General features: G+C 36.1%; 1 protein-coding gene across 2 annotated transcripts in view; it reads right to left on the reverse strand.

Moving 5' to 3' along the window:
- The window catches only part of LOC148273905 (uncharacterized), a 53,795-nt gene that overhangs the window by 14,187 nt on the left and 24,148 nt on the right, over nt 1–15,460 (reverse strand). For both annotated transcript variants that reach the window (XM_088237982.1, XM_088237981.1), the window contains exons 2-3: nt 5,844–7,218; nt 1,079–1,115 (exon numbers count right to left, since the gene is read on the reverse strand). In XM_088237982.1, coding sequence (XP_088094108.1) covers nt 1,079–1,115; nt 5,844–6,989 — 1,183 coding nt within the window. In that variant the 5' untranslated portion in view covers nt 6,990–7,218. The remainder of the gene's footprint in view (nt 1–1,078; nt 1,116–5,843; nt 7,219–15,460) is intronic.

Here is a 15,460-nt window from a genome sequence, read left to right on the forward strand (position 1 = left end):
AATACCGGGGTAATTTTACCGCCTTGCATCTCTAGTCACAAGCCCTGTAAATGCCTAGACTTCCATATTCCCTTCTGTAAAAGGTTCACTATCCTGTTTTGGTAAGCCAATTTTGTAATAGTTTATTATAAAACAAAATATAAAGATCTTGTAAATTTTCTTAAAAGCCATTGTCAAATATAATGTAAAATGATATGCAGGCACAATAAATCAGTAACAGCGGTGTAATTAGCAATTTCACATACATTTTTATGTGTTTGCTTTCTAAAAATCTTTTCTATTAATAAATTACCATACCCATCAAGAGTTTTGTACGTGAACATTAGATTTATAACAATGATTTGAGTAAAATACATCTGTATAACTATATTGCCATGAAATTTTAAAAATACGATCTAATTTGTTATTTATTGATTTGGTGTTTATTCTGTAGAACTCCATATTTAAACTTATCATATAAAAAATCAAACACTAATTTGAGTCTATGGTCCTTAAAATATAGCTTGATTAGAACGATAGCTGTCATTTCATTAGTGATGGGAAATTACTGATCACTGATCAAATCGATTTTATCAGTTGTTTCATGCAATCATGAAACTCTGTTTCCGAAAATTGATATAAAAAACGCAAAAACAAGCCTATTATAGTGTGTTTAACACAATTATTTACCAAAAAATGAGACATTTATACTTTTTTCATGAACAAAATCAAATGAATTATTTTTTTATTCAATCAATTTGTCCCATCTCTAACGTTTTTGCAAAATGATGTAACCTTGTAAGAACGTCGTTAATAATTAGGTTTATTTTAGCTTTCTTTTAGTTTTAAGGCTGATTTTATATATTAATGTTGATTTATGTTTCAAGAATTGTATTAAAAAAAATAATTAACACGCCAGATACAAATAATTTTTCGTGTGTCAATATAAATTACTCCTTAGACATTATTACTACAAAGTTATGTCGTCACTTTTGCTGACAACTGTTATTCTAATCAAGCTATATTTTAAGGACTATAATAATGTATATTTGTATCAATGAAATATAAATAAAAATATATTTTTTTTTAAATTACTTACAATGAGCTCCAGTAGAACTATTCATTGCAGAAGTAACCTGAAAATCAAAACATACAATAAATTAAAAAACAATTTAGAACATTCTGAAATTCTTCAAATTTGGATAAAGTGCAATTTTGTTTTTTTGTAGACTGGATAAAAAAATCATGTTTTATGGTGTAAACTGTCAATCATGTCTGTCCGCGCGGATGAGGAATAAAGATCTGTGTGTGAAATAAAACTAAATACCGGACAATGAAAATCGAGTAGAGAAAAGTCCGCCTCGTAGCGCAGTGGTTGGTTGGTGAATCTCACCCACATAAAGAAGGTTTCAGATATAGAATTAAGAATAGTCCAGAAGGAGTGTAGAATCATATTTTAATTTTTAATACATCGGACTGTGTCCAAAAATCCCCCTCTCTCGCCGCGCGCATCATGCGTGAAGTCACCGCGTAATGTTGCCAGATCGCACAATTGACAATGACAATTCGACAGATGGAAAAAAATTTTTTTTTTTAAGTAATGCATTTGCTACTTACACATGCATTTGTTACTTACACATAAAATGTGATCCCATCCTGTTTCTCTTTTATCCCAGCAGTATTTCTACACTTTAAAACGACACAACACGGCAAAGTTGAATTCAAATCGGGAGTTGCGTACTGAGCGACGTCTACAAAGAAAATAATGGGTCAAAACGTAAAACTACTCCTTTGAGAGTAGTTAAGTCGCCTTCTGTTTGATGCGCGTATGCGGTTTCTGGACTATTCTTAATTCTATGGTTTCGGCTCTATTACTTTACAAACGTCAACAGATAGAAGAGTCGGGGACAAGTGGATAAACAAAGGCAGAATGGTGAATGTTACACAGTGCGTAAAGTGGCCACTTCAACCAGCCATTGACAGGTCATAAGCCCTGTAGATGCCTAGACTTCTATATTACCTTCTCTTAAATGTTCTTCATCTCTGTTGTAATATGTTAATATAAACAGCTCCCCAGGGAGTTGAATCCAGTCCTTGTCTACAAAAATTTGGACAGACTCTAAATATTGTTGATAAATCCACCTTATCCATGAAGAAGTATAGAAATTGAAAAAATAACATTTTCAGGCGTTGCCTTGTATGTAGGTGAAATAATTCAATTAGATGAATCTCACCCGCATAAATAAAGGTTTCAGCTCTTTAACTTCACAAACATCAACAGATAAAATAATTGAAGGAATATAGATGTTCAAATATGGGCAGAATGGTGAATGTTACACAGTGTGTAAAGTGGCCACTTAAACCAGCCATTGACAGGTCATAAGCCCTGTAGATGCCTAGACTTCCACATTACCTTCTCTTAAATGTTCTTCATCTCTGTTTTAATATGTTAATATAAACAGCTCCCCAAGGAGTTGAATCCAGTCCTTGTCTACAAAAATTTGGACAAACTCAAAATATTGTTAGTAAAAATGTATTTAAAAATAACGTCCATCATTATAAGATAAATTGTTTAAATTATCTGATTGAAAAAAATCGAAATGTCACTTAACATATATTGCTGGCGCAATGACAATATAATATAGCTTAAAGTACATAAAGCATTATAGAAAATAACATAAAATAAAATCATAACTATTACACTATAAACATGTAATTAATTATTAAAAAAGAGAAACAAAAAAAAGGAAATAAAGTGAAGATGACTAGAGAAACACATTAAAAATAAGATAATTGAGGGGATGGCCATCCGATGGATAGGATAGCTGATTTGATTGCAGCAGGAGTGGTGTGGAGCAAATCCAACAGCTCAGCATAAATATTAGTAGTTCTGAGGATGCTTGCCAGGGGAGAATGGTGGGTGAAGTTTGTCCTATTGTTCTCACACTGGAACATGTGTTGGAGTCTGTTATATATGTATATGAATATTTGTGCAGATGTTGAAGTACCAGGAGCTGGCCAGTGTAGAAATGCCTAATAGCCCACAGCGGTGGCCTGATTCTCGGCTCAATATCTGCCCAGTACTTATTTTTTCTGCTTATATTATTTATTACCATATTTTACTTTTTATCCTTGGTTACAAAGGTTTACGAAGTGTGCAAGGAGAGTGATTTGCTAATGAATGTGCAAAAGTCGAACGTCATGGTCTTTGAAAGAAATGTAACTATGACTGAATGTAAGATTGTAGTAAATGGAGATAGTTTGAAACAGGTCGAAGAATTTGTATATCTAGGTAGTATGTTTACTAGAGATGGAAATATGGACAAGGATATTGAAAGGAGGGTTAGTGCCGGTAACAGAGTTAATGGTGCCTTAAAGTCTGTCGTAGCAAATAAGTGTCTATCGCAAGAGGCTAAATTAGCAGTTCATAATGGAGTTCTGGTACCAACCCTAATGTATGGAAGCGAAGCATGGAGTTGGAAAAAAAGGGACGAAAGTAGACTGAATGCTGTTGAAATGCAATCCCTCAGGCGAATGTGCGGAAAAACAATGTATGATAGGTGCCCTAATGTCGAAATTAGAGCAGAATGCAAAGCTGAGTTAAGCATTATCGACAAAATTAAGAAAGGTCTTTTGCGATGGTACGGTCATGTGGAGCGAATGAATGATGAAAGAACGGCTAAAAAGATTTATGATGCGAATGTGTCTGGTTGTAGAAGTCGAGGAAGGCCGAGAAAGACATGGCATGATCAAGTACAACAAATTCTTGAAAGTGGTCATGTGAAAAGTCGGAATAATCGACGTGCGTGCATGAGAAGATGTATGAATGTGAAGGAAGCAAAGGAAGTGTGCCAGGACAGAGTGGTGTGGCGTTCTATCCTCTCTGCCTACCCCTCTGGGGAAATGGCGTGATGATTAGTTAGTTAGTTAGTTAGTTAGTTACTTTTTACGTTATATGTCGGCCTCTTGGCGTAATGATCAGCGCGTTTGTTTACCAGTCTGGTGGTCCTTGTGGGGTACACAACAGTTTACCAGGGACAGAAATTTTGGGCAATCTATTATGGTGCGTATCACGTTGTGCATCAGAGTGAGGTCAGCAATTGTCCTTCTAGTGGAGAGCAGTGGTAACCTCAACTCAGACATCAAAGTTTGGTAGCAAATTGGAACCAATTTAGATCCAAATAGTAGCATTTTATTTTTATCAAACAAAGAAAACATAGATAAACTAACTGCATTACAAAATAAAGCCTTTAGAATCATTTTGAAAAAAAACAGATATACGAGGGTAAAGTCGATGGTAAATGAAATGAAATTATTAACATATAAACAAAGAATATTTTACAATACAATGATATTTGTTCATAAAATTATAAACTCTAATAAAAAAACAGAATTTTGGAAAAAAATTGATCGGAACCAGCATGAACACGATCACAATACTAGAGAAAAGAACAAAATTAGACTTCCATTTAGGAAAAAGGCAAAGTCACAAAATTCGATTTTATTTAAAGCAATTAAAAAGTATTACGCAATGGAAAAAAATATTTATGAAGAAAAAAACATATCAAAATTTAAAATAATGGTCAAGACATATGTGATAAACAATTTATAAATTAAATATATTTGCAATGTTATTATTAGAACACACATAACAATATGTATGATATGTGTGCCCTACTTTAAGATTTAAATTAAAAAAAAAAAAAATAACTCCCTGGGGAGGAAATCCAGCTTGTCTACAAACATTTGGACATGCTCAAAACATGGTGTCTTGAGAAATATTTGATTAGAATAAAAACATAAACTAAGCTGTTGCATTATAAAATCTGTTTGAAAATCAGTCAACTTTGCAACATTTACATGAACCAACATCAAAACAATGGACCTGTTAGCAATTTCTGAAAAGTAATTTACCAAAGCCAATTAGCGATTTGTGTTATTAATAATAATTGCATTGTCTTATTGTTACACAAAAACTACAATTTTCAGGCTAATAAAACATTATGAACTACGTCAATTGTGATGCATTTATTTGAAAATGGTAAAGTAAATTTTTTACTTAATGTTTTTAATCAGATAACGGAAGAAAATTAACAGAAATATAGGATTGGTTCATTTGACTAATGTCTTAATTTTGATTGATTGATTGGCAAACTAAAAACTAGAAATAGGATAAACGATGGTACTCTAAAACTTGTGTTTGAAAGTGCGCATCGGAGTTTTAGTCCCGACACACAGGTTTGAAAGTGAAACATGGAACTGGCAGAGGAAGGATGAAAGCAGAATGAACGGGGTCAAAATGTGATCTCTTAGACTGATGTGCGGGAAATCAATGTATGACAGGGTTACGTACAAATCTGATACACGTATAATTGATAAGTTTAAGTCACTGAGATGGTTTGGTCGTGTAAAACGAATGGATAGCAAAATAATGGTGAAACAGATATCTGTGGTGAGAATAAATGGTAACCGAGGAAGACGCGGCATGACCAGATAAACCAAAATCTCAAGTCATGAAAGTGGAAGAAGCTAGGAATCTATGTCGGGATAGATATGTGTGACTATCAATCGTCTCAGCCTACCTACCCCTACGGCAAAATGGCGTGATGATAGTAGTAGTATTTGAAAAGTGTTAGTTTAAATAAACATTTTAACTACTATCTTCCAAAATTAAATTTAATTATGTATATTTTTTGTTTAAATATTTTTACAAAAATTGGTCATTAAAATGTGGCGTTTACATTTTTATATTACGCAGCTAGGGTACAGTCTAAACTTTACCGAGTTGCACAATGTAAAGCTATGCTGTGCCAGCATGTGAGATGGCGCTGTTATGGTGCAAAAAAATAAAAAGTGCATCTTACCCTTAAAGGCAACTCCTGTTTCCTGTCCAGTACAGTTTCCGATTTGACATAAAAGGCTTTGGATTCCGCAAGCATTTCCACGGCAGATTTTCTTTTACTGTTGGTGGAGGAAGACAGGGCACCCGCCATGGCGTAACTCCTCGCCAGGGAGCCATCTCTCCCGAGGGAGCCGATCATCTGCTGCTGCCCCGCCATCTTGGGGGCGATTTTGCGCGGCAACTTTAAACTGGAGAAAATCGAGCTCCTCAAGCGCCGCACCGACGAAGCGACAGCGGAGCGGTCCGCCTTCTCGAAAGTTCCATCGGAAGACTCGCCGAGGGAGAAATAAAACGGCGGCGAGTCCGGAGAATCGTAGTCGCTCTTGCTCAGGTACGCGCCGATTTGATCGATGAAATCTATGGATTCGCGCTCGGAGCGTGGGTTTTCTTCTTTCTTCACCTTCGGCGGGAAGTTCCTCTCGTCGGAATCGCGATTCGCGATCACCGCATTGTTGATTGCCTGGCCGGCGCGGATCCGGTACTCGACCTTCTCGGCGGGCTTGGCGGGGGAGGCGGCGCACGACGATCTTCTCACCAAACTTTCCTTTGTGTTCGTGCGAAATTCGAACTTCTTTCTAGCCTCCTCGCACCGATTCTTGAGCTTGAGCCTCAGAGCGCTAGAAATTTGCCCCTCGTGGCATGCGCTTTCTTTGTCGACGTTTTTCGGCGGTAAATTAGTGCAGGTCGTCTGAAATTCGAACCTCTTTCTGGCTTCCTCGCACTTGGAATGATCGGCGGGTTTGTCGGGAATAATCTTAAAGTTCGGTAATCTCCGTTCCTTGTTTTCTTTGTCTACGCTTTTGGGCGGCAAGTTCGCGCGCGCCGTCTGAATGTCGAGCTCGGCCCTCGGAAGCGAAATGCATCGATCGACATTCTGGTACGGGAGACTCAGGGCTTTTCTTTCTTCGCGGTGGAAATGAGGCGCGAATGGGTCTCCATCTCCATCCCGCCTGCCGGGGCCGTCGCGGCGGGGGGGCTCGGAGTTGTCGCGGGAACGGAAGACGGGAAGCTCGGAATACGAGTAGCTGAAGTCGCCCTCGAACCGCTCGGGCTGCTGCAGACTACTTCTGAAGATGGGCGGGATGAAGGAAGAAAGCGTGGCCGCCATTTCGGTTGGATGTCGCGCGAGCGGGGACAATCATCTGGCCAGTTTCTGGATAGATTGACAAATACGAGTTCTCCGACAAAGTTACGAATGAACTGCGGTAGTCTAAGATCTTGCGGTTCGGTCTTCCGTCGAATGAGTTCACCATATCGGACGATTGTCTCGTGACAATGTCTAGTGGAAACGCATCTAGCTCGGCCGCCACTGCTACCGCGGGCCGCGGGTGAAAATTCTGAAACAAAAGACAAGCGCAATCTTAGTATCTTTTGTTTTGCATAAAACTGCGCCTGGAAAAAATGAATTAAAAGATACAGAAAAACCGCCGTTGTTATGATGCGCGATCCATTATGCCTTTGAAAAGCTACATTAAAAAAAGCACGAACAGTTTCCATTCCGAAACAAAAGACAATCGCAACGTGTAAAACAAAAGAAGTCATCAGTATAACAAGATAAATACGGACAGAGGTATTGGAACTACAATAATAATGACACGATCTTATCTTTATCGAGAGAACGTTTCAATGACTGTTATTTGTGTTATTTTTCTGTTAAATTGTAGTGAAAGGCGGAATAAATTATTTTGTTAATCTGATTAATCAAATTCGTGATTTACTATTAATGCGCGTTCATCGCGGCGAGTTACGGGGCAGATTTATTTAGAGATTTACTGGGAAAAGATTTAACGAATTAAAAATGTGTAATTATGAATCAAACGAGACTAGCACAGAGACATGCATATTTTGTAGGCCCAAAAATTTTTAATTCTTTTTTTACTGATAATATTTCATTGATTACAAACTTTCAAAATTTTCCTTCTTTTAAAAAACATGCACTATCCTGGATTCAAACTAAAGATCCTCCTTTAATAATAAGGAATATTTTTGTGTTTTTTAAAATATTTTATATTTCCTTTATTAATTACAATATTTAAAAAAAATACCATATTATCTTTTACATATTATTTTATTTTTTCTTATGTTACACAAAAATATTATAACTGTCCATTATTTATTATAGGAGCAAAAATTCATAAATTTTTTCTTGTATTTTTTACGAACAGGCCATGCCTTTGTGGGATTTTTTGATTATTACTATTTTTCTATTAATATGTATTTCATTGATATGTAATTATGCTTTATTTTTTAATACTCTGTTTTATCACTTATGTTTATTGTAAAAAAACAAAAAAAAATAAAATAATAATATGCTATATCAAATATTTCGTCATCAATCGCAATATTCCCACCCTTATTAGCCCCTAACAGTGCATAGGGCACAGCATTGATATACCTACCGCGACGTAATTTTGAACGTAAAGGCGAAAGGACGAGTATTCTGCTCAATTTTAAAACTGTTTTCATGAAATGCTTATCTATATAAGTTTTGGATTTAAAAAGGATTGAATGTAAACAAGTAACTAAAGTCTGTTCATTTTTACAAGAATTTCCAAATAAACAAACCAGACGTGATACCCGACAGAGAAAAGCCTATTTCACACATAGCTTAATCTAAACGGCACGGTAAAATCATAGTGGATTGACATTAACTAGATTCGTAAGTACCTATTTAAATTTGATAATATTTATATTTTTCGTTTTTTTTATCAACTCCATAGTCAATGACTTTAGTAAAAATATCAATAAAAGCGCCTGGGTTAATATATAAAAAAAATTAAAAAGAAAACATATTAGCGTTCTTATAATTTACCCAAAATTTCAATTTTGGTGATTATTTTCAACGAGTTGTAAATAACTCACTATGAGAAAATGGAAATCAAGTTGGGATACAAAGGGTTCGAACCTCTGATCCGTGAGTCCGCAACACTGGCCACGGGACCAAAACCCGATTCAAATAATACAGTAAAACTTAACAAAAGAGATTTTAATGATAATTTTATAAAAGTCATTATTTAAATTTAGCGAGTTCTCTCCGGTAAAAATTCTGCAAAAGGAAATCGACTGGAGATTAGTCGTTCTCATGGTGTACTAGTTATTGCGTTTGCCAGGCATTAAATAAATAAGTAATTGTAAAACAATAAATATCGATCCACTGTATTGTATTTTATCATGCCGTGTAGATTTTTGCCGTGGTGTGAAATGGGCCTATCATGCGATATCACGCAGTGGGCTTGAGGTTTGCACGTGCACAGTGGTCCAGTCTCCACGAATGTACGGAAGATATTGTTTTAGGTTACCGAATAATAAAATTATTTATGCGAAAAATAATTTTATCGTTGGAAATTTAACACAACTTAAAAAAACTGGCGTGTTTTAATAAAGGGTTTATACTTCTAACTGACGTCGGCCTCGTGGTGTATTGGTCAGCGCGTTTGCCTACCATACAAGAGGTCTCAGGTTCAATTTCCGACATGGTTGATATGAAATATTCTGCAATTGTCTATTAAGTATAATATATTTTTTTACGAAAATGCGAATATTTATTAAAAAAAACTAGCTGACCCGACAGACGTTGTCCTGCCCGAACGTTAGCTGGCCTTGGAAAAAGACTTTTATTGATAAGGAGGCACCTAGGTACTTGTTTGTGATTAAATTCCGAAACTAAAAATTGTTAATATACAAATATTAAATTTAAGTAGGTACTTGTTTATGGTTCAATTCCAAAACATATTTTTTTTTCAAATATGGCATTCATTCTTCAAAGGGATGTACTTATGTAGGAATACGAAAATCTAATAAAAAGACATAAATGGGTAGAAATGGAATTTGAGGAATTCGGAGAAGATCTGATTGAGATCCACAAAAAACAAATGCTGTTTGTAAACATTCAAAAACAAACTTTTTTTATACACAAAAAAAAAACATTTTTTTGTAATTTTGCATTTTCCTTGAATGCAACCCTGGTAGATCGATGAATAAAACATTTATGCTTATAACTTATTTTTTGCACATTAGATTAAAGATTTTAATATCTACGAACACGCACAGTGCAAAGATCTATATTTCTCTGAAAACCGCACGTAAATCGGTTGAGCCGTTTAGAAGGAGTTCAGTGACATCACACGTGCAGAGATATAAAGATTATCCAGCGATGTAATCGCAGACGAAGAACTAAAACTTGAAAAAAATTGTAGTTAACATGGACACAATACGAGAATATATCAGAACAATATCATATACAACTTCAACGGCGGCCTCCGCGTGTAGTGGTCAAGACGCTTGACTCACATACGGAAGGCTCCGGGTTCGATTCCCGGTGCGAACACAAAAATTAAATGTGATTTTTCTCAAGCCTGGGTGTTCTGTGATGTACCTTACCACTGTAATTGGGCCTCCTGGCATGTTGTGGTGCAAAAATAAAATAAATAAACTTTCTAAAACGAGACAAAGACAGTAGAGACTAATAAACCGGGGCTGAAATTATATCTACAATAAACTACCAGACAAAACTAAACTAACTCTCTTATGCTAGAGATGGTTCAGAAGAAATTTCTGAGGTATCTTTACTTAAGGGAGTGCGGATACTATCTGTGGTTGTACCCGTCTGACTTCATACTGGGAATGCTTGGCTACAATAGTTTGGAGAAAAGAAGAAATGCATACTTGCTCATGTATTTTTCCGATCAATCCGTGGTATTACGATCAACATAGGTGTAATGGAGAGTATTTTTCTTTATGCTCCTGACGATTACCTTAGACATAGGCAGCTTAAGCTGTTCTATCTTCCTGCTTGCCGAACCAACCTGCCGATGGTAATGCCAGTAGGTAGAGCAATGTCTTTACTCAACCGTATTTCTTCGGATATCGACCTTTTTCACATTAGTGAAAAAAAGTTCAGAGGATAGCATCCTTTTTATACAGGTGTTCTTTAAACCCTGTCACATCCGAAACCACGATGATCAGTATGGGCAAGAAGACATATAAGAATATTTAAAAAAATATTTAGAACGAACAAATTGTTTTAAAAGAAAATATTAGAAAAAACAAATGGTTGCGTACTTCGGCAGGGGAGAAGCGAGGGGGGCGCCGCCGCGCGGTTGACGGTATATCAGACACCCCCCTCCTCGTTTCTCTCCTGCAGAAGTAAGAAACCATATGTTTTTTTAAATATTTTATTTTTGTATTTTTATTCGTTCTAAAAAAATATTTTAATGTGCCAATATGTCTTCTTGCTCATACTGATCATCGTGGTTTCGGATGTGACAGAGTTTAAAGAACCCCTGAATAATTGCTGGGTATTTTTATTTTACCATCTTTGCATATTTAAATTTTAGTATAAATTATTTCGTATTATGTATGCATTGAAATATTTTTGTGATGTACATAAACGTAAATGAATTGAAAATAAAGGATTTAAACCTTTACAAAAGATGTTAATAATATTATCGATATAAAAGATGTTAATAGACGCTTGACTCACGCACGGAAGGTTCCGGGTTCGATTCCCGGTGAGAACACAAAAATTAAAATGTGATTTTTCTCAAGCCTGGGTGCTCTGTGATGTAATTCACCACTGTAATTAGGCCTCCTGGCCTGTTGTGGTGCAAAAAAAAAAAAAAAATGTATTTTACATTTAATGTAAACTGTACTTTTTTTTTTATTTCTTCTCTTTTGGGCTATAACTGTTTTTCTATTTCTTCAATATTATTTTTATTTATAGGAAACATATTCGAAATCCATATTTGCCGCAACAAATCGGTTTCTTAGAACAGGCATTTGCCCATATAGGAACTGATTGCAACATTAGGCATACTAATATTTCTGGCTTGCCGACCCTTCATATACTGAGCCTACTCCTAGTACAAGCAGAATTTGCCAGAGTGTTTTTTGTGACATTTTTGTAATAACGTATGTGTAATTTAATAAATAAATAAATATGAATTTAAACGAGATTTTTTTTTAAATGTATGTAATACGCAAGGGTTTATTTATTTTACGACGGTAACTCTTCTTGCCAACTGGGGCTTAGGATGCCGCCGTTGATTATTGCTCCTCTGCCATCCTCAACGGCGCCGTCGTCTTCCAGCAGCCCATAGCCCGAAGTATGCCCGGGTGGCCGAGTGAAGATTCGTGCCCCTTCCGCCTGTTTCGCTGTACCGATGCACTTCAGCTCCGCCATCACAGCCGTTGAGGTCTTCACTCGCAGACCCGGGCGAGGGATCGCGTCATACCCCACAATACTGGACCCTCGCCCGAACATAGCCACCTAAACACTTCGGTATACTGAAGTGAAAGGTGCCCGCCCACCCCTGCTGCGTGGACGCGGTGAATGAGGATTACTCCAGTGAGAACTGAGAAGGTGACTCAGTCCCCCTGTGCCTCGATTATGAACGCTATCTTCATCTGTATAAATCGAGGCGGTATACTTAACTTCGGTACTATCTGTATCTTACCTCGGTATGTTCTACCTACTTGTTATATCGACATCATAATTAGTTCCTTACGTCATTAACGATTAAAGTAGTTCTCATTTATATTTTAAATAGACTTCTGTGATAGAAAGTGCCCGCTTTAAAGCGATTATAAACTCCAATAAATCCCAATTCAAGCAAAAAAAGATCGCTTAAATATGATTTTATATGACTTTTAACCATTGCCAAAACAATGTGCTTAACGATCGTCTGCATTTATCTACTGAGGTAGTACGTAGCGATTACAAAGCCGGCTCTCGATACGTTCTCTCAGAAAGATAGTAAAACAGATGGAAAAAATATAATTACTAAATTATTTTTTTACAGTGGTAACTTCCTTACGCCTAGATACTCTTATATGTTAATAGCACAGAACCTAGCGACACTATTTTCACATCTAGGCGTTCGTTTTATTAAACTGACAGTTATGTCGGAATTTAATTCGACTTCAAAATTTACTTATTTCTCTCTAATTTTTTTCAATGGGCTTTTAAGAGAAATAGTGCGTACCTCATGACGATTAAAAAAAATTATAAATCATAATTAAAGGAAAAATTGCTCGGTGGACAGGTGGGGACGGTGACAAATTTTTGTCATTTTTATGCTTAGATAAACGAGGGTTCTAGACCCGTCGGTATAAACCGATGTACTTACATCAAAACTTGATGGTGGGGGTATCGGTAGTATACCTTTGTAGTCGGTCGGAAGACTTTTATCTTCAACTATGACGTCATACTGAAGCTATGTCATTTTAGAGCGTGGATATGTGTACCGGGACGTACTCTTCCCCTTGTTTCATATGGATGTACCTACCCAAAACTTGAAGGGGGGGGGTCGGTAGTATATCTTTATAATCGCTAGAGGGAATTTATCTTCAACTATACCGTCAAGGTGAAGGTATGACGTCTTTATCTTCCCATCATAATCGAAGCCCTGGAGCCGGGTTAATAGTCTCATATGCACCCACAAACCATTGCCCGAAACCATGAGCTAAATTATTGTTTGTTTTTGTTTTTTTTTAATAACGGTTTTTTACATCTTATTTGATACAACGTAATGTAGCTATTAGATGTTGTAGCAAGGTTTAAATAATTACCTCAGACTTGCGGATAGGTATATTTTACTTGCGTAAAACCAAACTTATTCTCCCACTTGACGACCATACAAGGCTAGCTCACGAAGAAAATATAATATCGGTACTTTATATAAATCGTTACGTGGGATGTTGATTCAGAACCATTTTGTTGAACCAAATAACTATTGGCCGTTTGCACGTACGGCTGGGCAGATAGGATATTTTTTTGTTTTTTTATTTAAAAATTACTCCGCCCATGACGTCACGAGTTGTCGTAGGTGCGTTGTGCTGTCATTTCAAAGTAGAGCGTTGTGGCTGTCAAAACACACTTAAAGTTGGAAATAATGGCTACCCGGAGACCGGATATAACAATACGAATCAATTTTTTTTTCCATGTACCTACAGTTCGCACTAACTATGCACAGAACTCTCCTCTGATTCGCTTGGCGCGTAATTATAATGTATTTTTCAATAACATAGACACATTTAACTGCAGTACTCACTTTTAAAACAATAATTAAAAAACTATTTTAAGAAAAAAATTATGTTTCTTTATAAAAAAAAATATATTTTTACAATATAAATTTAAGATGTTTCTATTCACTCATATTAAACACACACTCACCCTGTCCATAAACCCACCCTCACACCCATATACACTCACACACATATTCACGTACCTACCAAAACCACACTCCACTCACTTACGCACGCATCCTCACGCAAAAAACTCGCACACATGCACTGAACTGGATTTGTATAATTGTATTTATGTGGAAAACTTATTTGGCTTTATTTTATGTTTTTTATAATGTTGTGTATATTTTTTTGTATTGCTGTTGTTTTTCTGAATAAACAAAATAAAATACATAAAAACGACGTAATTGATTGGTTGATTTGCACGAACCTGCGATGTAGTTCAAAGTAGTTCATTTTTATTATTTTTTTCATGCATTTTAGAGAATCTTCACCGTACAATTACATGCTCTTATTTTTACCGCAAGCAAGAAAACATGTTTTATATCCAATTTCCCGTAGCACTGAACTTTCTCTTTAAATAATAAATATTCACATTTCCGTCAAAATAAAAATCGATTCTACTTTAGACAATTGCAGAAAATTCCGTTAACTTCCCATTGTGATCGGGACCCTGAGAGTAGTCATCGTATCGGGTCAACCATGGGGGGAAATAGAACCTCTTAAATAGAACCTCTTAAATAGAACCTCTTAAATGTTGAACAAACGCTCTGACCGCAAGACCGAGAGGTGAACAAAATAATAACTGAATAAATAAATAATTATTATCTTACTTAAGTGTGACACGGTTTATCTGGAACTAAATGGAAAAGAGGCTAAATTCAGCGATCCGTAAAGCCCCGTAATTCTGAATTAATGTACATTTAACTGGTGTACCTCACGGTCAACTACTGGAGCTACCATAAAGCATAACGCTATTAATAAATTTATGAACTATGGCAAAATAATACCGCGAGTATAATATTATGTAGGATGTAATAAAAGTAAACTAAATAATTAGAGAGAGATATTTTAAATCTTACGGGTGAAATATTCACAATGTAGTGCAGCTGAACTCTTGTCGGTCTGTGTTGTTCTTGTCCCATAGAAGGGAAGTGGTAAATTACAAATCCAAATAGTCGACTAACTCAAGAGAACCACGCGCCGACCGTGCTCTAGGACCCGTTTCGTCCGCTCTAAGGTCTGAGAGATTGTTAGGACGATTAGGGTATTTGCATAGGATTGTTTCTACTGTTGGTATTAGGATAATGGTTTTTGCGAGGGATTCAGTATTATGAAGAGAAGTAATTTCACCTGAGTTCGATAGGGATCATGTTAGGATCTGTGTTAGATTTTTGCCTGTAGTGTCTTGATAATTTAATGTTCCTCTGTGATTTGGTATAAATACGTATTGTTTTTCTTCTGTTGCTTGAGTGCATGTTGTATAGGGAATATTATTCTAAAGTTTCCTATATGTATTTGGGTTTTGTGTCGTTGTTTGATTTGTTTGTATAA

The sequence above is a fragment of the Micrasema longulum genome, unplaced genomic scaffold (assembly GCF_059751315.1).
Source record: "Micrasema longulum isolate JH-2025_06_02 unplaced genomic scaffold, ASM5975131v1 h1tg001806l, whole genome shotgun sequence".
NCBI lineage: Eukaryota > Metazoa > Arthropoda > Insecta > Trichoptera > Brachycentridae > Micrasema > Micrasema longulum.